Genomic DNA, 24164 nt, shown 5'->3' with positions numbered 1-24164 from the left:
GTTACAGCTATCTGCAACATTTTTTTTGGAAATATTTTTTTTTTTTCCATCCTCCAACTGCTGCTGGTGAAGTCAACCTGGTGTCCAGAGTTCGTTCCTGCCCTGAATGAAGATGGGCTCATTGTGAAAGACCACCATCATTGCATTTAGCCATTTAGCTACAGATTAGCAAATCCAGCTCTGAGAGGACATCCTGAGATATGAAGGCTCTGCTTGCGCTCTTTATCTCAATCAAACACACACACACACACACACACACACTTTCTCTCTTTCTCTCACACACACACACACACAAACACACTCAACATCCATTGTCTTAAGGTGAAGCTCCCAGAGTCACATGACCTCTGCCGAAGCCCTTGTAGGCATACGATCCTAGGCCCAAGTTCCTGAAGCCCCACGACCTTAGCGGAATCTCAGCTGAGTCACCGCTGAAGCCCCTTTAGTCTCATGACCTCAAGTGAAGCTCCCTGGAGTCACATGACCTCAACTGAAGCTCTCAGAGTCACACGATCACAGCCGAAGCTCCTGGTGTCACATGACCTCAACTGAAGCTTGCAGAGTCATATGATCGTAGTTGAGGTTCCCAGAGTTACATGACCTCAGCTGAAGCTTCCAGAGTCAGATGAGCTTAACTGAAGCTCCTGGAGTCACATGACCTCAGCTGAAGCTGCCCGAGTCACATGACCTCAGCTGAAGCTGCCCGAGTCACATGACCTCAGCTGAAGCTCCTAGAGTCACATGACCTCCACCGATGGTTCTGAAGTCACTTTACCTTCAGTTGAAGCTCCTAGGGTCAAACGACCTCGGAGGAAGCTCCTAGAGTCACATGACCTCAGCTGACTAACCAAGGGTCACATGACCGTCTCCCTCTCCTCCTCCACCAATGGCGTGGGTTTGTTGTCCTCCTGGGCACTTTTAGACGTCTCCTCCTCCTGGATGTGGAGTTCCTGGCCGGAGGATGGAATGGACTGTTCTGAAACCGAGCCATTCTTCACGTAGCCCGGGAGGTTTCGGTGGCCATTGGTGACCGGCCCCAGTCGGGTGGTCAGGTGAAGGGCCAGTGGCCCACGGGCTGTTACATTGGTCACGCTGGTGTGCGAAACCATCGGCCCGTAACTGTAAGTGTTACTGCCACTGCGGGCTTTTCTCTTAAAGTCCAGCGCCAGGGTTCTCCTGCTCCACGACTTCTTAATCTCCGCCTGGACCTGCCACAAAGAACCGCCACAAAACCACAAGATTTTACCAGATGAAATTCATTTGAAACGTGTTTGACGTTCAGCCACAACAAAACTGCCAATCAAAGCTCAGATGTTAAACCATGTGAAGCAAAAACATTTTATGAAACATATGATGGACAAATAAACCATTAATCCACTGTGAATTATTTAGTTATATGATTAATTCAATAACTGTTTTGCATTATTCAGAAACTACTGTGACTAATTCAGTAACAACAATAAATTAATCAGTATCTAACAACAAAATATTCCATATCTAATATAAACTGCCCACTAATTACTGTAAATTATTCAGTATCCACTATGAATCGTTCAGAAACAACTGTTTAATTTAGTATCCACTATGAATTATTAAGTAAATACTATGAATTATCCAGTAACTTCCATGCCTAATTCTAGAACTAGTATTATTATGCCAGTATTCACTATGAATTATGTCAGGATCCACTATGAATTATGTCAGTATCCACTATGAATTATCCAATAACTACTATGACTTATTCTAGAACTAGTATGAGTATTATGCCAGTATCCACTATAAATTATGTCAGTATCCACTATGAATTATCCAGTAACTACTATGACTAATTCTAGAACTAGTATGATTTTCAGTATCCACTATGAATTGTCAGTATCCACTATGAATTATCCAGTAACTACTATGACTAATTCTAGAACTAGTATTATGTCAGTATTCAATATAAATTATGTCAGTATCCACTATGAATTATCCAGTAACTACTATAAATTACTCAGTATCCACTATTAATTATCCAGTAACTACTATTAATTATTCAGTAACTACTATGACTAATTCTAGAACTAGTGTTATTATGCCAGTATCCACTATGAATTATGTCAGTATCCACTATGAATTATCCAGTAACTACTATGACTAATTCTACAACTAGTATGATTATGTCAGTATTCACTATGAATTATGTCAGTATCCACTATGAATTATGTCAGTATCCACTATAAATTATCCAGTAACTACTATGACTAATTCCAGAACTAGTATGATTATGTCAGTATCCACTATGAATTATTCAGTATCCACTATAACTAATTCAGTATCCACTATGCATTTTTAAGTAACTACTATGGATTATACTACAGATTGTTCAGTAACTGCTACGAATGACTCTACTATGAATTATTAATAAATTACTATACATGTAGTAACTACTATAAATTGTATCAGTAACTATTAGGATTTTCTAGTGGCTACTATGAATTATTCAGTTAATAATGTAAATGTAGTCCAATGTGGACATGCAAACTAATCTCTAGCCAGTATCTCTAACTAGTTAACTCAGAAGTCACAGTCATCACCAACAACAAAAAAAAACACTGCATTTATATATATATATATATATATATATATATATAATTTGCTCATATATTAAAAATACTATATATTATCATTCATTCATATAAAAATGCACAGCTAACAGTCGTTAAAGGGTTAATGCTCTTAAGTGCCACATCCAGATGATTCACGACTACAGAAGACAATCTTGATGATCTTACCTCTCCATTGCAGAAGCAGTATATAATAGCAACAAAGAACCCCTGCGGAAGATAAAAGGAGACATCAATGAGCAGAAGCAGGGACATAAAAGGGATCCTTTGTGACATAAGCACTGATAAAAGTGTCAGCTGAAAACGTGCGAGAGTTTAAAGCAATACCTGGAAGGAGTTGAAGAGCATTTCGTAATGCATCTGTATCTGCCATGGTATACCTGATACCTCTGTGTACGGCATAGCCATGAAGACGATGTAGTGAACGCCAAACAGTGGCATGAGCACCAACGTGGACTTCAGCAGCTTTCTGCAGGAAAAACATCAATACAGATTTAATAGAAACAGATTTATTCAAGCCGACATCGCTGCTGTTACACAAATGTCTTTCACAAATTTTTCATTATTTGATATTTTTCACTTTTTGACATAATGCAAATCTGGCAGTTGTTCTTTAAATTGAATTACTTGATGAACGGACCAATAGAAATGCTCCAAAATCACCTGGAATTAAATCTTTTTACACTGACTTCCATTGAAAGTTAAGAAGCTTTTTTTCTTCTCCTGTAAAATTGGCATTTTGGAGGTTTTTGCACAACAAAGATGGTTTATTATTTTATGGTTTATATATATTTTTATATTATATTTCTTTTTTTTCTGTCTATTACTAATTACTAATTACGTAATAAATTTGACTTGACTTGAGTTATTAGTTATCTATATACAATCATCACGGAAATTCTGTATATATATATATATATATATATATATATATATATATATATATATATACACTATAATACACAGCATTATAGCACACTTAATACCTAAATGGTCAAATGAGCATCGCACTGAACACTCTCTCTCTCCCTCAACCACACTTTCCAATATAAGGTTCTTCGAGAAGAAGGTTCCTCAGGGAACCAATAGTAATTTGTCTATGGCAGGGCTGAAATACCCCTTAGTAGCACCTTTATATATCCTAATGGTACGCTCCTAAAAATAAAGCTGCTTCAAAAGGTTCTTTGAGTGATGCCACAGCAGAATCAACGTTGGTTCTTTAAAGAACCGTATTTGTAATTGGTAACAGATTGGTAACAGGTTCTCCACAAAATCAAGCTTTGTTCCATAGTGAACCACAAGTGATGAAAGTCTATAGCAGGGCTGAAAGACCCCTTAGTAGCACCTTTATATATAGTATATATACTTTAAAGGGTTCCTTGAGCCACAGAAGAACCACTTTTGGTTCTTAAGGGAACCATATTTGTGTGTGAGGAACGTCAAGATTGGTAGAAGATTCTCCACGAAATCACAAATTGTTCCTTAGGGAACCAAAGTGGTTCTTCTATGGCAGGTCTGAAAGATCCCTTAGTAGCATCTTTATATATCTTAATGCAACACTCCTAAAATAAAGATGCTTAAAAAGGTTCCTTGAGCAATACTAGAGAAGAACCACTTTTGGTTCAATGTGTGAAGGTGAAGAACCTTTGAATTAGTAAATCAAGCGAAGACTTTAATACAAACACTTTATGGTACTTTATGGAACCCATAGTGGTTCTTCTATGGCAGCATTAAAAAACCATTCAAAGCGTCTTTATTTTCAAGGCGGAAAAATTCGCTGAAGAAACGTAGTGTTGATAAATGAATTAAATGTGCTACATAAACACAATTCCTACCCAAACTACTGATCTTTAGACAACAGCTGTGTTTCTGTAGCATCTTTTCAAAAGCAGCATTCATTTCAGTAAGTGCTTTTGGGAAACTGGGCTCTGTTCAGTTACGCTGTTGTTAAGGAGCTTCAGACTAAAGCTTAACAGAACTGTGTCCTCACCTGTACTGTTGCCTGCTGTCACATCTTCCTGCATTGCTTTCTCTCAGCTTTGTTGCCAGAACTCGGATTATGTTCAAGAACAACAAGAAATTGACCTTCAGAATTTGGGGAGAAAGGAAAACAAACAAATACACAGAAGTAAATGTACAATGATAGCATTTCTTTATATTACAACATCAGCGTCCTTGTTGAGAAGTTGGCACTCGTCATCTCTCAAATCTGCTGCAGCAATATATCCACTATGAATTATTCAGCAACTAGTAAGTAAATATTCAGTATCTAACATGCATTTCTCAGCAACTACTATGTTTAATTCAGTATCCCCAATTAATTATTTCATATTCAGTGGTTGGTGTGGCGCAACAGATAACACCACTACCTGCCAGTGAACTACCATACCACGTGGGAGACTGGGGTTCGATTCCCAGTCTGGGTGACTATGCTGTGCTACACCAATAAGAGTCCTTGGGCAAGACTCCTAACACTACATTGGCCTCTTACCTTACCTTGTAAGTCGCTCTGGATAAGAGCGTCAGCTAAATGCCATAAATATAAATATATTCACCATGAGTTATTCAGAAACTACTATGTTTAATAAAGGATCCGCTATGAATTATTCAGTATCCACAATTAATTATTCAGCATCAACCATGACGTGTTCAGAAAACTACTGTGACTGATTCAGTATCCACTATGAATGTTTGCGTATCCACCATGAATTACTATATTTAATTAAGGATCCACTATGAATTATTCCAGATCCACTATGAATTATTTAGCATCAGCCATGAGGTATTCTTAAACTTCAGTATCCACTATGAATTATTGCATATTCACCATAAGTTATTCAGAAACTACTATGTTTAATTCAGGATCCACTATGAATTACTCCAGATACATTATGAATTATTCTGTATCCACAATGATTTATTCGGCATCAACCATGACGTATTCAGAAAACTACTACGACTGATTCAGGATCCACTATGAATTATTCAGTAACTACTATACATTTTTCAGCATCAACCATGACGTATTCAGAAACTACTGTGACTATCTCAGTATCCACTATGAATTATTCAGCATCAACCACAACGTATTCAGAAAACTACTACGATTAATTCAGTTTCCACTATGAATTATTGCGTATCCACCATGAACTCCTAGGTTTATTTAGGGATACACTATGAATTATTCTGTATCCACTATGAATTATTCTGTATCCACTATGAATTATTCTGTATCCACTATAAAGCTGCACTATATAGCTGCTCTGTATATGTCTAAACTTAAAGGATCTTTGAATTATTAGTCTATTCAAACTAGATGAGGTTTTTCTTGGGTAAATAGTGAAGCTAAATGTCTTAAATGTAAATGTAAATATAAATGTGGATGAATAATTCGGGATAAATGGAACAATAGAAATGCTCTAAATTACTTAAACTTCAATTGAAAGCTAAGAACATTGTTGATCTCTCCTGTAAAGTCCTCATTTTGGAGATACGTGTTTTTCAGTGAAGAGTGACGATATACTATGTAATACAGCAGTATTAGCATCAGGAGTAAAAGCAGTGGACTGCTGCAGCCAGCTGCTGCACATCTGTATTAGGGCTACACTGAGCTGGGAGTTGTGGACCAGGTCTGAGAAGTGTGGGAGTTCTTGTTTACTGCAGATGTTGGTATGAACTCACCACTATCGCTGTCAGAATGGGGATTTGCACGATCCACTTCAGATTGCCGGCACTAAGGTCCCAACACCTGCCCCAAAACAAGAGATGCGTTCAGCTGCAGGAAAACCTCATAGCTGCACTCCTGTCACTGTTAAAGGCCAGCTGACCATTACACTGAGTCAATAATCATGATATATAGCCACGAGAAATGCTCCAAAATGACTAGTATTTAAATACTATTACATTGAATGTTGATTGTCTACTAAGTTCAATATACAACTTTATTATATACATTATATATATGTTGAAATCTATATGCAAAAATGATATAACTCATATAATAGAAATATGTAAGTATCTATACATAATAATACATGTGCATTATATACGTAAGTATCTACATATAATACTATTTTAATACATATTTATATATTTAAGTATCTATATGTAATACAAAATAATAATAATAATAATAATAATAATAATAATAATGATGATAATAATTATAATAATAATGTAAGTATATATGTAATAATAATGTGCACCATATGTATCAATATGCAGTAACAATAATAATAATGTCCCATTTGTATTATGTAAGTATCTATATGTAATGATAGTATAATACACATTTATATATTTAATTATCAAATAATAATAATAATAATAATAATAATAATAATAATAATAATGTAAGTATATATGTAATAATAATGTGCACCATATGTATCAATATGCGGTAACAATAATAATGTACCATTTGTATTATGTAAGTTTCTATATATAATGGTAGTATAATACACATTTATATTTAATTATCAAAATAATAATAATAATAATAATAATAATAATAATAATAATAAATCCCATGTGTTTATATATATATATATATATATATATATATATATATATATATATATATATATATATTTATTTATTTATTTTATTTTTTTTATTTGTTTTATTATTTTTTAATTTTTTTCTTGAAAATGTGTAAAAACACACCAAAACTCTTGGCTCATGAATTTTATCAGCCTTATATAAAAAGGTCTAGGCTTTAATATGATTTTATCTCACGCTGAGAATCGACCACTTTTCTATGCTTATGAAAACACATCACATCAATACTGCAGCCACTGACGGATAGATGCTGTCATCTTGATTTGACAGGTCATTCTGGAGTAACATTTATTCAACAGCAATGTCGCGTCTCTGTGTGTGTGTGTGTGTGTCTGTCTGTGTGTGTGTCTATATGTGTGTGTGTGTGTGTGTATTGTGTGTGTGTGTCTGTGTGTGTGTGTGTGTTTGTGTGTGTATGTGTGTGTGTGTGTGTGTGTGTGTGTGTGTGTGTGTGTTTTCAGGGTAAATAAACCACTCACTCAGTGTCAGCCAGAGTGGCTCGGACGCTGGCCCAGACGGTCACAAACATGGCCGGCACACCTGCAATAAACAGCACAGCTTTATGTTTACTGTCAGAACAAAAGGAACAGCACTTTATTAGAAACCCCCTACTTCCACTCACTGGCCACTTTATTAGAAACCCCCTACTTCCACTCACTGGCCACTTTATTAGAAACCCCCTACTTCCACTCACTGGCCACTTTATTAGAAACCCCCTACTTCCACTCACTGGCCACTTTATTAGAAACCCCCTACTTCCACTCACTGGCCACTTTATTAGAAACCCCCTACTTCCACTCACTGGCCACTTTATTAGAAACCCCTACTTCCACTCACTGGCCACTTTATTAGAAACCCCCTACTTCCACTCACTGGCCACTTTATTAGAAACACTTATTTCTACTCACTAGCCACTTTATTAGAAACCCCTACTTCCACTCACTGGCCACTTTATTAGAAACACCCTACTTCCACTCACTGGCCACTTTATTAGAAACACCTACTTCCACTCACTGGCCACTTTATTAGAAACACCTACTTCCACTCACTGGCCACTTTATTAGAAACCCCCTACTTCCACTCACTGGCCACTTTATTAGAAACACCTATTTCTACTCACTAGCCACTTTATTAGAAACCCCTACTTCCACTCACTGGCCACTTTATTAGAAACACCTATTTCTACTCACTGGCCACTTTATTAGAAACACCTACTTTTGTACGTCCGCTCACTGGCCACTTTATTAGAAACACCTATTTCTACTCACTAGCCACTTTATTAGAAACCCCTACTTCCACTCACTGGCCACTTTATTAGAAACACCTACTTTTGTACTTATGCTTACTGGCCACTTTATTGGAAACACTTACTTTTGTGCTTCCACTCATTGGCCACTTTATTAGAAATATCTACTTTTGTAAGTCCGCTCACTGTCCACTTTATTGGAAACACCTACTTTTGTAAGTCCGCTCACTGTCCACTTTATTGGAAACCCCTACTTTTGTACTTCCGCTCTCTGGCCACTTTATTAGAAACATTGTACATTGTGCTTCCACTCTCTGGTCCCTGTATGTCTGTTTAGCTCCACTATACAGGTGTACACTTATATAAACTGGCCACTGATGAAAGGCTCGAATCTGAACCCCAACAAGGTGCATCTACAGCAGAGGGGTTCAAACTGGCCGGGGGTGGTTGGGTGGAGGCCTCCACTGCATCCACATTGTATGCGCTGTGCACACACATTTCGCACAGTGTGTACAATGCAGGCGCCGTGGCGGGCCATTCGATCTCCAAAGCTGCTCATCTTCCAGCTTATGTAAACCTCCCAGGACATTAACATCCCTGAGCCTTTGAAACTATTCAGCAGGCTCTAATCACCACTGCTGCTAATTATCAGCCTCAGTCTTGCAAAAAAAGTAATTTTCCATAAAAAAAAGGCAGTTTAACAAAGATACCTGGGACCAGGCGTGACCCTGATAGCCTGGAGAAATGACTATAATTACTGTAATTTGCTTTGTTGGAACTGTTCTTTTCATGTATTGTGGTTGACTGCCTCTTCCTGCTCTGGGTGCTGTGTATTATTGCGTATTTTCTTTTCTTGGTCGCCCCGATGAAGATAAGAGCTCCATAGGAGCGGATCTTCAGAAGCTCCTACGCTTCCTTGCATCCGTCGTGGCGAAATGACAAGATCAGAGTGTTAATTTGCTTTGAAGTCGGGAGAAACGGTTTTAAAAAGCTTCCGCTGACTTCAAATGCTGTTTCCGGAGGCACATGAAAGTCCCCCGTCAGAAATTCGCAGAACTCCGAATTATCCGACATGACAGCTAAAGACAAAGTTTTCTCGAAAGACAGAATTTACGCTGTTTCAATCGTACTCAGACACATTTTGGTGTCTGAAGTTTGCTTCTTTAGAATTGCACTGGGGTTACGAGGTAGCTAATGTAGCTAACAAGTAGTGAAAGCTTAAGTACACCAATTAGCATGACGCTAACTGCAGGTCAAAACCATCACACCCTCTCCTCAAACCATGTGGAGGTGTTGAGTAATCTGGAAAAAGACTTGATCATGTGGTTTCTGACACTGTAGGACTTTCTGTTATCCGCTAAAACGATCGCTAAACTGTACTTTTTTATTTAAAATAAAATTCCACATTTTATAAAAAAATTAATTTACGTTTTAATCGTAGTCCAACAGACAAGTTTTGGTGTCTGAAGTTTGCTTCTTTAGTTCTGCACTGGGGCTTCGAGGTGGCTAATGTGGCTAACAAGTAGTGGAAGCTTATGGACACCAATTAGCATGCTGCTAATTTTATTAAACAAAAAATCCTGCATAATTAAGATGATATGAACACCTTCAGATTGGGGTTTGGGGGAAAAACTCACCAATCGATTTCTTTACAGCGGTGGTGAATGGAACAGGGTGTTGGTCGCCATGACTACAACACAGATATAGCCATTTATTAACTATCTAAACCCACCAGTGAACCTACACCTCACGCTTCCCGGTTCCTCCACTCACCCACGCCCTCACAGAGCTGCACTTCTAGACTCACTTAAGGACTCCATTTCCCATAATGCCATGTCACCTCCAATCACCATCCAATCAGAAGTCTTTCACCCAGTCACAATCACCTGAGTACTGATTCCACACACCTGTTTTACCCTGTATAACCGTACTTTGCCATTTGGTGTCTCTCCCTTTGATTTTGGTCACCCTCTGGTTATAGACCCTCGCTTGTGTTACGACTGCCCTTCTTGGATCCCCTCATGTTTGGTGTTTTGCTACCCCTGTGTTTGACCTGGACCTGCCCTCTTACACATAAAATCAGAGCAAATCCAAATTTGTCTGAGACTATTTAACCTAAGAACACCCTCCACTACCACTAAGGCATTACTGGGGGTCTTGAATTCGAATCCTGAGCCATGCCGCTTTGCCATCAGCAGCCTGAGTCTGAGAGAGCATAATTGGTCGTGCTCTCTCTGGGGGGTGGGGGGTAGATGGCACCCCCTGCCCTCATCACTCTAAAGCGATGCTGGCTGGCACAGGTGTCCGTTAGCTGGTGTGGTGCTCCACCAAGGGCACTTTTTTCCTGCCAGTGTGTTGAATGCCCGACAATGCCACATTGGGGACACTCCTTACCCTCCTAGTGTCGGGAGCTTTGCTAATGCTAGGAGGAGCTATGAATGAGTAGGGATGCATCGACCCATCTTTTTCTGTTCCGATACAGATAGCGATACATGAACTTTGAGTATCGGCCGATATCTGATACCGATCTGATAACATTGTAGAATTAATAAACCATATACCTCACCATCTGGGAGAGACTTCAAGCATCAGGATTGACGTAATCATTACTTTACTAACTTTTATCAAACAAACTACAACACAGATATTAATGAACCTAATTTCTGTTTATTGGTCACTAAAATGAATAACTAACTGTGCTGGACCTCGGCACAGTGCTGTCTGGGCTCAGGACTTTTATTCTGAAAGTGGAAGTCTATGAGACTAAAGAGGAGCGAGCAGCCCCTCGCTTCTCGGTTCTCCTCATACGGAAGACGAGCTGGATTACTCGCTGATAGCTGGTGACGGGTCGAGGGGACCATGTTGGTTAGATAGGAGGAGTCTTGCTGGTTGCTATGATCTGTGTATGATGTCTGTAGGTGACTCTGATCCTGGGTTATGAAGTCTGGAATACCGTCGATGCGAGAACAGGGTTCCGTGAATGGATCTGTCCTTTGGATCAGACTAATTATCCAATACCCGATCCAGCTAATTTTGTTAATATCGGAACCGATATCCGATCTTAGTATCGAACTGGTGCATCCCTATGAACGAGTGGGTTAACAGGCAGAACCAATTTTCTCAAAACTGAAAGTGCCTCAGTGCCTTTATAACGACGTGGTGGATTCATTTCCCGTGAGGGAGCTTTGAGGGTTTACTTTGGTTAAAATGAGTCATGGTGTGATTGCTCTGTTACTGTGGCTCATAAGAACGAGTGAGAATGCTGCCATCTGAATCCTGATGTGACGCAAACAAATCGGGCCAAGACCCCCAGACCAGGCCAGACCCGGTTTGCTTCCAAGCGAACTCTGGAATATGAACATATTATAGACCGCAGATGTGTAAACAGGCCAATCATGGGACAAGCCATCAGCTCCTCAATGCAGTCCTGCAACGTTGGGTTGGACGTTATCGTCCCACCATCTACCCAATCAGTGGCGACTGACATGAATGTTGCTTGCAGCTTTAAGTTTGAACCAAATTCAACAATTAGCATTCACTGCTTTGATCCAGGCCACATAACCCCAACTATAATGCACCCCATAGAGACGTTCAACTCTCCAGACGTCCACTGAGGTTCCATTCACCACCACTGTCCCACCAAACCCACTCTGAATGCCTCTGTTTACCTCCTATTCATTCAATCATTCAAAGACGGCATGACCTGCTTACCCCAGCCAATTAGAGTAAAGCCCCACAGGTACTTCCTGTCTGAGAAGAAGGTCATGAAGATGAGGCTGTGCAGATACAGGCCCTCCACCAGGATCCAGTAGTAGTTGGTAGCCAGGAAGTACAAGAAGAGTGTGACAGCGATCTTACAGCCCACCTATGAAAGAGAGCAAGACTTTCAGCATCACACAAAAACTGGCAACAGTGGAAGCTTAGTGAATCCAGCTATCATGGGACCCACAACCCTATCATCAACAACCCAGAGGAGTCACCACTAACCTGAGACTACCTCTTTTGGCCAGACCAAATTTTGGGTCTTTTGGCATCTTAAGTTCAGACCAAACTGAAGAGTCAGAAGGTCTGAACCAAACAACAAATTTCCTTGGTGGTGGTGGTTCTCCATCACTGTGTTCATCATTAGAACATCTCCAAAGTTCTCCTCTCTCATGGAATCTAGTATTATTTAGTTCTCCTCAGATCAACACCTGGTTTGGTGGTAAATCAGGGCTTAATGATGGTAAATCTGGTGAGCTGCTGCTGCTGCTGCTGCTGATGGAGTTGATTGAACACATCCTCCACGCTGTGCTGGCTGGACTGGGGGGCGTCCAGGAGAACCCTGGAGGAACCGAGCTCTGTTCTTCAGACTAGCTCACCGACAAGATCTCACTATTCTTTCTTCAGAATGAGAAGCTCTTGTTTCTCCTTTTTACTGGATTTATGTTCCCCTGCTTTATCTGTTCTGATGGGATCTGGAGCTTCTACTGTAGAACCCTCACTGCTGAGAGACAGGGGGTAGAATAATGGGGCCTAAAACCTCTGAACATTGCTGTGTATTATTAATAGAAATGTAATAAAAAGCTCTGCTAATAATGCTACCTATTATTTTTGCTTTATTTTCATTTTTGTAATATTAAATATTAGTAAAACTGTTGGAAGACTAGAGGGTTCAGATGTCAACACACACTCAATGCACAGTTATACTTCATGAACACGCAGCATGCTAATTACCAGCGTTCTACAAAGGCATGACCATCTCTGCCCTCAGCCCCTTAGACTTCTGGGTAAAAGCAGAAAGGTTCAACAAGAGGAGCATGTGGTTTTTTAGAAGTTTCTGACGCACATAAACGGCTAATTGGAGCTGATTTATAAAAACAATGCACCCCTCGTTAGTGAAGTGGAGCAAAGCTGCGTGAAGAGATCTGGTCGCGGCTCTTTGGGCTGTTATTTGGGAGCTGCTGAAACAGCACACATCCCTCCACTGCCCCGCTAATCCTCTCCATTCAAGTGTGTAGAGCTACAGTGGTGATGTGTAGAATGCCTAATTTCCTACACTACTTTTCCAATCATTTCATATTGTGGATGTTACTTTTATTTGGGCATTAATGTTATCAATGCCATTAGAATGTCTTTAATGTTGTTAGAACCTGGTAAATGTACCAATTTAGAGCTCTGACCATCATCCTGGACTCCTTTAGCATCTCATTTTTGTGAAGTTGCAGAAACTTCTGAAACTTCTGACATGATTCTAACTTTAAAATATGATTCTAAAATTGAAAGGTAAACTTAAAACTTAAGAATTGTCCACTTATTGATATACTCTTGTGAAGCTGTAGAGCACATTTATTACTGTATACATTTACCTGCAGCAAAGTGGCTGTGCTACAACCATTTCTTGAAAACTACTGAAAAAGTGAATTCAAAACTATGGAATAATTATTGTCTCATTTGAACAGTGATTTTAACTCTGAATAAAGATTACGATTATCTTTCCATCTTTCAATTTTTGAGAAATGATTCCAGACGTTCCAAACTGTGAATCTAAATCTAACATTTGAACAGTGAATTTAAAAACTAAAGAAATTATAAAACTAATCTAAAATCTGAACAGCGAATCTAAAATCTGGACAGCGAATCTAAAATCTGAACAGTGAATCTAAAATCTGGACAGCGAATCTAAAATCTGAACAGTGAATCTAAAACTTGAGCCGTGAATTTAAAAACTGAAGAAATTATAAAACCTGAAAAGTGAATCTAAAATCTGAACAGTGAATCTAAAATGCATATGAATGAAAAATGTTACATCATAACAACTTAACATGAGAAAAATAATATGAGAAAGTTCTTAATTTACTGATTTACCCATTTAAATGTAGTAAATGAAATGATTTTGAGCAGTAACTGCAAACAACTTTTAAAAGTGATTGTAAACTTTTAAACTTTTAAAATGTGGAGGTATGTATGTATGAAATAGTGTGAGCCTTGTTGGCAGGTGGAGAAGTGAATCTAAAACTAAAATAATTCTAAAACTTGAGCAGTTAATCTAACTTTTCAACAGTTATTCTGAAATCTGAACAGTGAATCTAAAATCTGAACAGTGAATCTAAACATTTCAGCAGTGATTCTAACTTAAATATGCCTTTAAATCTCTGAAATAAATGCAAAAGGTTTGAAAGGGCATTCCAAACTGAGATTCTACACTGCAGAACACACGTCAATTTGGGTTGCATGTGAATGAAAAATGTTACATCATAACAACTATTAATATGAGAAAAATAATATGAGAACGTTCTTAATTTACTGATTTACCCATTTAAATGTAGTAAATGAAATGATTTAAAGCAGTAACTGCAAACAACTTTTAAAGTGATTGTAAACTTTTGAACTTTTAAAATGTGTAGGTATGTGTGTATGAAATGGTGTCTGTAGGAATATACTTACAAACTGAGCCTTGTTGGCAGGTGGAGCCTCAGTGATGGACTTTAGATCTTCTACAGTGACTCGCTCTGTTTCCTCCAGCGCAGCCCCAGAATACAGCACCACATCCTTCACAAAGATACTGATGGCCCTCAGCATGAACGACACAAACAAGTGCATGTGGATGTAGTTCCTGGTACAGTGCAGCCGGCTGGAGAGAGATACACGGGAGAGAGATGAGAGAGGCTCGTTTCACCTTAAATAATTTCTCCAAATGACATCGGCTGCAGAACGTTTACATAATGACTGCACTTCCTCAGACCCTCCTCTTCATCAGCTTCAGCGCAGAACCTCAGAAAATGACTCTATCTCCACTTCATCTAAGACTTACTAACACGTCATTACATTCAGTCTGAATTCAGATACGAATATTGAGCAACAGTCCACAAAGATGAGGACATATGCTCATACCTACAGAAGCAGGTCAAATCATTTCATACTGGATATTAATGTTATTAGGGCTTCATACTGGATATTAATGTTATTAGAGCTTCATACTGGATATTAATGTTATTAGAGCTTCATACTGGATATTAATGTTACTAGAGCTTCATACTGGATGTTAATGTTATTAGAGCTTCATACTGGATATTAATGTTATTAGAGTTTCATACTGGATATTAATGTTATTAGAGCTTCGTACTGGATATTTATGTTATTAGAGCTTCATACTGGATATTAATGTTACAAGAGCTTCATACTGGATATTAATGTTACTAGAGCTTCATACTGGATGGTAATGTTATTAGAGCTTCATACTGGATATTAATGTTATTAGAGTTTCATACTGGATATTAATGTTATTAGAGCTTCATACTGGATATTAATGTTATTAGAACTTCATACTGGATATTAATGTTATTAGAGCTTCATACTGGATATTAATGTTATTAGAGCTTAATACTGGATATTAATGTTATTAGAGCTTAATACTGGATATTATAGTTGTCCACTCAGATCACATTACAGATCACAACAAGCACAAGATTATCGGATTAGAGATTAGACGCTACAGCAGGATTACAGGCGACATCAGTTAATGATAAAAAGCTGTTTGCCAGGCGAGGCGAGGATGAGGTTTAGGTGGCTGGTCTGGTCTGGTGCAGAATCACTAACACCTCATTCCTCGGCGCCTAGAAGAACAATCCGGCTCCTAATTAGAGCCAGATGAAGCCGTCACACACCAGTACACATTCTTCTGAGGGCTTGAAAAAGCATGAATATTTAAAAAAAAAAAAAAGAAAAAGGAAAAAAGTGTCGCTTAAAAAAGTGAGCTGTAAAAACTAAATTGCGAGCATGTGCTGCCCACATTGGCCCACATTGGCCCACATTGGCCCACATTGGCCCACACTGGCCCCTCCCAGCTGAATGCACTGAGGGAAACCAAGCCTCTCGACACTGAGGCTCTGAAGGAAAAATCTACTGTTCTTTAGTAAAGGCAATGGTTCTGTACTATAGAACTCAGCTATTCTACATTATACAGTGTACTAAACAGAATTACAAAAACTATTTGTACACTGGTATGGTTCTGTTATGGTTCTTTGTCAGGTTAAACTGTTCCTCACATGCAAAGAAAACATCTTCTAAATGGTTAGGGTTCTGTATCTTCATCTAGAACTGGTTTTAAATCTTTTAATGGATCAGTTCCTAACATACTGGGCCACCTGATGGCCTAGTGCTACTTTATTGAATGCTAAAAGCTCAGAGGGAGAAGGTTTGGTGAACACCCTAGCAACCACTAAGCAACAACCTGAAATACCATATCAATCACAAATCACAAATTACCTATCAACCCCATAGCAATGGATGTGTAAGTTAGTGGGTGGGTGGGTAGATGGATGGATGGATGGATGGATGGATGGATGGATGGATGGATAGATGGAGGGATGGATGGATGGATGGATGGATGGGTGAGTAGATAGATGGATGGATGGGTGAGTAGATGGATGGATGGATGGGTGAGTAGATGGATGGATGGATGGATTGGCTGGCTGGCTGGTTTGGTTGGAGGGTGTGTGGGTGGATTATTGGGTGGATGGGTGGGTGGGTGGTTGAGTGGCTGGCTGGCTGGCTGGCTGGATGGATGAATGGATGGATTGGATTGGATTCTTTATTGATTCCAAAGGATATTTAGCAAGAAATAGCAACTGTTTAGCAACACCATAGCAACCATTTAGCAACACCATAGCAAACACTTAGCAATTCCTTAGCATCACTACAGCAGCCACCTGGGATACCATGGCAACCACCTGGGATACCATAACACCCACTGCAACCACCTAGCAACCATACTACAGCAGACACCTGGGATACCCAAGCAACCACCTAGTAAGACCACAACAACCGCCTAGTAACCCATTAGCAACACCATAGCAACAATCTGGGCAACCATAGCAACCACCTACCTATAGCATAGCATCCACTTGGGATGTCACTGCAACCACCTAGAAAACACTGAGCAACACCATACCAACAACCTGGGCTACCATAGCAACCACATAGCGACAGTCTGTTTATTTTGCTTATTTTTATTAACAACATTTTGCTTTTATCCAGGCAAAGAACCAATAAAGGAGAATCGATTGGTAGAGACATGTCTGTAGAGGTTCTCTACATATTGTTTAAAGAACCTTTTTTAGTTTTATCTAGAACCCTTTTTGAGTATAGAGGAGAATTTCTGAGATACAGAAACAGCTCAAAACTCAAAACAGACAGACACTGCTCACCTCTGCCCTCTAAAGGTGTCATTATACCCCTACCCCGGTGATACCCCCTGTCCTGTTGGAGAACATGCTTTACAAATATGACTCAGCTGAACTGAACTGAACTGAATTAGAGGCCAGACTGTAATCGCTTGTCTTCACCAGCGTTCCTGCCTGTGTGAATCCAGGTGCACTGAATTGTGCGCTACATCCAGAATCCAGAGTGTTTGCAGAAGTTTAGAAAGCATCAATCAAGGCAGGCAGGAGCTGCACTTATTTACACATCCCATTAAAAAGGCAAGTGGCTCCACAAATAGAGAAGCCAAAATGACAAAAAAGTGCCAAAGCATGATGCAAGTGTGCATAACAGCATCATTACTGTCCTCCAGGACGGCCTCCACACTGATACAGGCCGCGTGTGTTACAGAGCACCATGACCAAGTCCTGCAGCAGCAGCTGCAGAAGAACTGTGTGCACTCAGTGTCCCGTTTCTGTCCTAATTAATCACGTTAGCTCTGAAGCCGGAGCCTGGGAGCCACGCGTGCCCATTTTAACATGGCAGGGCTGCAAAACACACAGTTTAGCTTTTCAGTCCACGCTTCAGCTGGACGACCCAGCACTCGGGCAGTCATTCGGCTGTTTTTATTTCCGTCCTCCGGCTTCAGCAGGTAAGAGTGTGTGACGTGACGTTGAAGCCTTTCCACGGCCTCATTATGCTGCCAGCGTCTGACCGCTGGGGACTATTGATCGGACGGCCGTGAATTTTGAGCTGACCCTTACAGAGCTCTGCCCTGCAAATAAATGACTAGCCAAGCAATCTCCCAAATCAAATAATGCAGCTATTATTGCTCATTATGAGACGGCTGTACGACTCCCACAAGCTATTGCTACAAATTAATTGATATACAGAGGGGGTGATAATCAGTGGGGGGGGGGGGCTCAGGGTCTTCTACACCTTCAGAGAAGGCCTAATGCAGTATGTCCAAAAGTTTGTAGACACCTGCTCCTCCAGAGGTGTTTTTGAAATCAAATGCTTTTATTTAGCGTAGCGTTCTGTTAGTGGATACTTTTCTTATCATGGTTGTGTACAGCCATGTTTGTGAACACCCTAGCAACCACTTAACAACACCACAGCAACCACCTGAAATACCATTTTAATCACCTTGCGACACTATATCAACCAATTCGGAACACAATAACAACCACCTACAAGCACCTACCACCTAGCTACCACTTAGCAACACCATAGCAACCACCTATCACCCAACACTACAGGAACCACCTAGGATACCATAGGAATCACCTAGCAACTCCATAGCAACCACCTAGCAACACCATAGCAAACACTTAGCAACACTACAGCAATCACCTGGGACACCATAGAAACCTTCTAGCAACATCATAGCAACCACCTAGCAACCCTCTAGAAAAACCGTTGCAACCACCTGGGATACCATAGCAATCACCTAGCTGTAGCATGGCAATGACCGGGGTTGCTACTGCAATCACCTAGCAACCCCATAGTAACCACAGAGCAACCATGTAGTGACACTACAGCAACAACCTGGGATACCATGGCACCCACCTAACAACACCATAGCAACCACCTAGCAACCCTCTAGCAATACCAGTGCAATCGCCAAACACTTAGCAAACTACAGCAATCATTTGGGATACCATAGCAACCACCTAGCCACAACTTAGCAACCACCTAGCTACCTTCTTGCAACACCATAGCAACCACCTGGTATACCATAGCAACCACCTAGCTGTAGCATATCAACCACCTGGTATACCATAGCAATCACCTAGCAACATCTTAGCAACCACCTAGCTACCTTCTTGCAACACCATAGCAACCACCTGATATACCATAGCAACCACCTAGCTGTAGCATAGCAACCACCTGGTATACCATAGCAATCACCTAGCAACACTACAGCAACCACCTGGGATGCAACTGCATTCACCTAGCAGTTGATGCTATTAGTTGATGCTATTAGACAGTAATGCAGCTTAAGCTAGCTGATATCATTTAAAGGCAACGACATTAGCTGGCTGAACGACTATCATTAATGTTAACACTGTGACAGATATTACAGATAAGTGCTGTGAAGTAATTAATCACTTAATTAATGACCAGTTTCAAGTGTGTTGTAAGCATCTCATAAATTCATCATTCATAAAATCATAATTTCTTAATGAATGGACCAATAGAAATGCTCCAAAATGACTTTAAATAAAATGAATTTTGCAGTTCTGTTCTGTCTGTGGCATCGAGACACATGAACTTGCCAAGACATCATTTTTTTCCTGAGCACCGTGTTCCTCAAAAACAGCGTTAATGTGCCGGAGACCCTCTCTTGGCCTCCTTGGACTCCCTGCTGACTCTGAGCATGGCTAAATGACCCTGGAGGACCGGCCAGCAGCATGCATGGTGTCGTCCAGCCGTTCTCCTGCCCAGAGTCTCTCTCTCTTAACACACCGGCGCTGACAGAGCTGGAGCGGAGCCAAGCCCGCTCCGGCTGTCAGCAGCTCCGTCCTGCACGCTCCTGGGCCTTCATTTAAACACGGCAGCCGGATAAATAACGACGCCGCTCGCTCTCCGCATTAATTAGCCATGTAAATGGAGCTACTGAGCACAAAAGTGCCTCCATCACGCATATCAGCCTGAAAGATCAGCCGGAATGTGAACAACATTCATTTGACTCCGCTCAGCAAAGAGACCAGTGTTTTGGAGAAGAAGGAGGCACTTAACCCTTAGAAGCCACAGTTAATGAACACACACTGTAACTTTATAGGACTTATTACTCACGGACAGAAATCCAGACCACGTTTGTGTTTGTTAGTAGAAGAGGAGATCGTTCATTAGGAATCTGAATCTGAATGTGAGTTGTCATTGATTTGTCAATTGATTTTGCTGCTATTAAAAAAACAAAACAAAAAAAAATAATAAAAAAAAAACAATTATTGACAAACACACTCTAACTAAACAAACGACACACTTACACATTGTATTGTTCATATCTTATATTGAGCATGTTGAATAAACATCCATACAGCAGGCTAGAAACAGTAAGTGAACCCATTGAAAGTGTTTGGAGTTCTGCACTGATTATTAATAGAAAGGTCTAATTGTTATCTAAGTTACAATTACAGACAAACACAAACTAACCAAACTAAGAACACTTGCAGTTGCAGTGTTTGTGTCTTTTGTTGAGGTGACATTCTCAGTGCAGGCTAGAAAAAGTAAGTAAACCCATTGGAAGTACCTAGATTTCTGCAATGGTTACTAATAAAATAGTCTGATCGTTATCTAAGTTACAATTATGGACAAACACAATCTAACTAAACTAATAACACACAGTTGTACTGCTGTGTTCTTTGTTGAGCATACTGGGTTGAGATTCTTAGTACAGGCCAGAAAAAGTTAACCCTTAGGAAGTACCTCTGCACTGATTACTAATACAATTGTCTGATATTTATCTAAGTTTATATAATAATAATATCAATAAACACAATTCAACTAAACAAATAACACACACACACATTGTATTGTTCTTATATTGAGCATGTTGAATAAATATTCAAACTGCAGGCTAGAAAAAAGTTCAACATGCTCAATATAAGATATGGACAGTACAAGTGTCTGTGTTCTTAGTTCAGTTAGATTGTGTTTGTCTATAATTATGACTTAGATAACGACCAGTCCATTATATTACAAATCAGTGCAGAAATCATTTAAGTCATTCAAAAGGCTTCACTTACTTTTTCTAGCCTGCACTGAGGATGTCAACTCAATGTGCTCAACAAAAGACAGTGTAACTGTATGTGTTATTAGTGTAGTTAGATTGCATTTGTCTATACTTGTGACTTAGATAACTACCAGTTTAAATCCCATTAGAAATCAGTGCAAAATTCTGAAACTTCACTTACTTTTTCTAGCCTACATTTTAGATGTTTAGTCAACATGTTATCAAAACTAGATAAGGACAGTACGACTGTGTGTGTTTTTAGTTTAGTTAGATTGTGTTTGTCTATTATTGTGACATAGATAACAATCTGACCATTTCATTAGTATTCAGTGCAGAAATCATTTAAGTCATTCAAAAGGCTTCACTTACTTTTTCTAGCCTGCACTGAGGATGTCAACTCAATGTGCTCAACAAAAGACAGTGTAACTGTATGTGTTATTAGTGTAGTTAGATTGCATTTGTCTATACTTGTGACTTAGATAACTACCAGTTTAAATCCCATTAGAAATCAGTGCAAAATTCTGAAACTTCACTTACTTTTTCTAGCCTACATTTTAGATGTTTAGTCAACATGTTATCAAAACTAGATAAGGACAGTACGACTGTGTGTGTTTTTAGTTTAGTTAGATTGTGTTTGTCTATTATTGTGACATAGATAACAATCTGACCATTTCATTAGTATTCAGTGCAGAAATCATTTAAGTCATTCAAAAGGCTTCACTTACTTTTTCTAGCCTGCACTGAGGATGTCAACTCAATGTGCTCAACAAAAGACAGTGTAACTGTATGTGTTATTAGTGTAGTTAGATTGCATTTGTCTATACTTGTGACTTAGATAACTACCAGTTTAAATCCCATTAGAAATCAGTGCAAAATTCTGAAACTTCACTTACTTTTTCTAGCCTACATTTTAGATGTTTAGTCAACATGTTATCAAAACTAGATAAGGACAGTACGACTGTGTGTGTTTTTAGTTTAGTTAGATTGTGTTTGTCTATTATTGTGACATAGATAACAATCTGACCATTTCATTAGTATTCAGTGCAGAAATCTAGGTACTTCCAAAGGCTTCACTTACTTTTTCTAGCCTGCATTTTAGATGTTTAGTCAACATGCTCAAAACAAGATGCGGGCAGTACAACTTTGTGTGTTCTTAGTTTAGTTAGATTGTGTTTGTCTATTATTGTGACATAGATAACAATCAGACCATTTTATTAGTAAAGAGTGTTATCTAAGTCAGAATCATAGACAAATACAATGAAACTAAACTATTAATACACACATTGTATTGTTCATATCTTATATTGAGCATGTTGAGTAAACATCCAACATCCAACTCCAGGCTAGAAAAAGTGAGTGAAGCCTTTGAACATATCTGGATTTCTGCACTGATTACTGATGAAAAGGTCCCAAATATACACAAACACAATCTAACTAAACTAAAAACACACACAGTAGTACTGTACATGTCTTTTATTGAGCATGTTGAACTTTTTCTAGCCTGCAGTTTGGATGTTTATTCAGCATGCTCAATATAAGATATGAACAATACAACATGTGTGTTATTTGTTTAGTTAGATTGTGTTTGATATTATTGAGACTTAAATAAATATCAGACGAATGTATTAGTAATCAGTGCAGAAATCCAGGTACTTACAAAGGTTTAACTTACTTTTTCTAGCCTGCACTGAGAATCTCAACCCAGTGTCCTTAACAAAAGACACAGCAGTACAACTGTGTGTGTTCTTAGTTTAGTTAGATTGTGTTTGTCCATAATTGTAACTTAGATAACAATCAAACCATTTTTTTTTTTGTAATCAGTGCAGAAATCTAGGTACTTCCAATGGGTTTACTTACTTTTTCTAGCCTGCAGTTTGGATGTTTACAGATTAATGGGAACCATGCCTCGATACCACAAATGTTCATTCAAAAATTCATAAAATCATCTAACAGATGAGACAAAGTTGCAAAACTATGTTTGGAGGAAAACAAATGCTGCACACCAACACCTCACCCCAACTGTGAAGCATGGTGAAGGGAGAATCGTAGTTTCAGGCTGCTTTCCTGCCCCAGGGCCTGGATGTTTTGTGACATTTTACAGGACGATGTGAAGTCAGCAGTCCATGACCTCAAGCTGATGAGATGTTGGGTGATGCAACAGGTCCAGGGCCAACACAAAGGATTGAATCAACGAAATAATGGTTGAAATAGATGAAGATTCGTGTCATGGAACGGCCGAGTCAGAGTCCTGACTTTAAACCTATAGAGATTCTTGCCATGACCTGAAGAGGACTGTGCACAGAAGATATTTCCGAAATACTGATGAACTGAAACAGTTTCAGGAAAACTGTTTCAGTTCATCCTTTTTCAGAGCTGGGGAAAATCTCATTTGCAGCTACAGGAAATGTTTTGGGGAGGAGATGCGGCCGATCTAAAGACCGATCTACAGTAGTAGATTATGACATTTAAGGGTTCACTTACTTTTTCTAGCCTGCTCTCTAGATGTTTACTTAGTGTGGTTAATAAATGCCACGAACACAACAACTGCTTGTATGTTATTTTTTTCGTAGTATTCATAATAAGATATCATAAATTATTAATAACAGTATTTGTTCTTGCAATTGAAAACCAAAGTATGTGATTTAATTAATATTGATGCATCAGAAAATTCATACTAAGCTGGATCTCTACCTTCGGGGCTCCACCGAAGAAAAACCTCTAGCTGGAGACCAGCTACACTATATGTCCAAATGTTTGTGGACACCTCTTCTAATGAATGCAATACTTTAAGTTGCACCCACTGCTGACACAGATGTGCAAATGCACACTCATA

General features: G+C 39.2%; 1 protein-coding gene across 1 annotated transcript in view; it reads right to left on the bottom strand.

Moving 5' to 3' along the window:
- Positions 1–854: 854 nt before the first annotated feature.
- The window catches only part of pth1r (parathyroid hormone 1 receptor), a 127177-nt gene continuing 103867 nt past the window's right edge, over positions 855–24164 (bottom strand). The window contains exons 6-13 of the mRNA XM_072688683.1: positions 14839–15025; positions 12124–12277; positions 7646–7706; positions 6288–6354; positions 4597–4691; positions 2934–3075; positions 2775–2816; positions 855–1208 (exon numbers count right to left, since the gene is read on the bottom strand). Coding sequence (XP_072544784.1) covers positions 855–1208; positions 2775–2816; positions 2934–3075; positions 4597–4691; positions 6288–6354; positions 7646–7706; positions 12124–12277; positions 14839–15025 — 1102 coding nt within the window. The remainder of the gene's footprint in view (positions 1209–2774; positions 2817–2933; positions 3076–4596; positions 4692–6287; positions 6355–7645; positions 7707–12123; positions 12278–14838; positions 15026–24164) is intronic.

Source organism: Salminus brasiliensis, chromosome 9, assembly GCF_030463535.1.
Source record: "Salminus brasiliensis chromosome 9, fSalBra1.hap2, whole genome shotgun sequence".
NCBI classification, from domain to species: domain Eukaryota; kingdom Metazoa; phylum Chordata; class Actinopteri; order Characiformes; family Bryconidae; genus Salminus; species Salminus brasiliensis.
The sequence above is the reverse complement of the archived record's forward strand: the minus strand, read 5'-3'. Positions and strand labels throughout refer to the sequence as shown.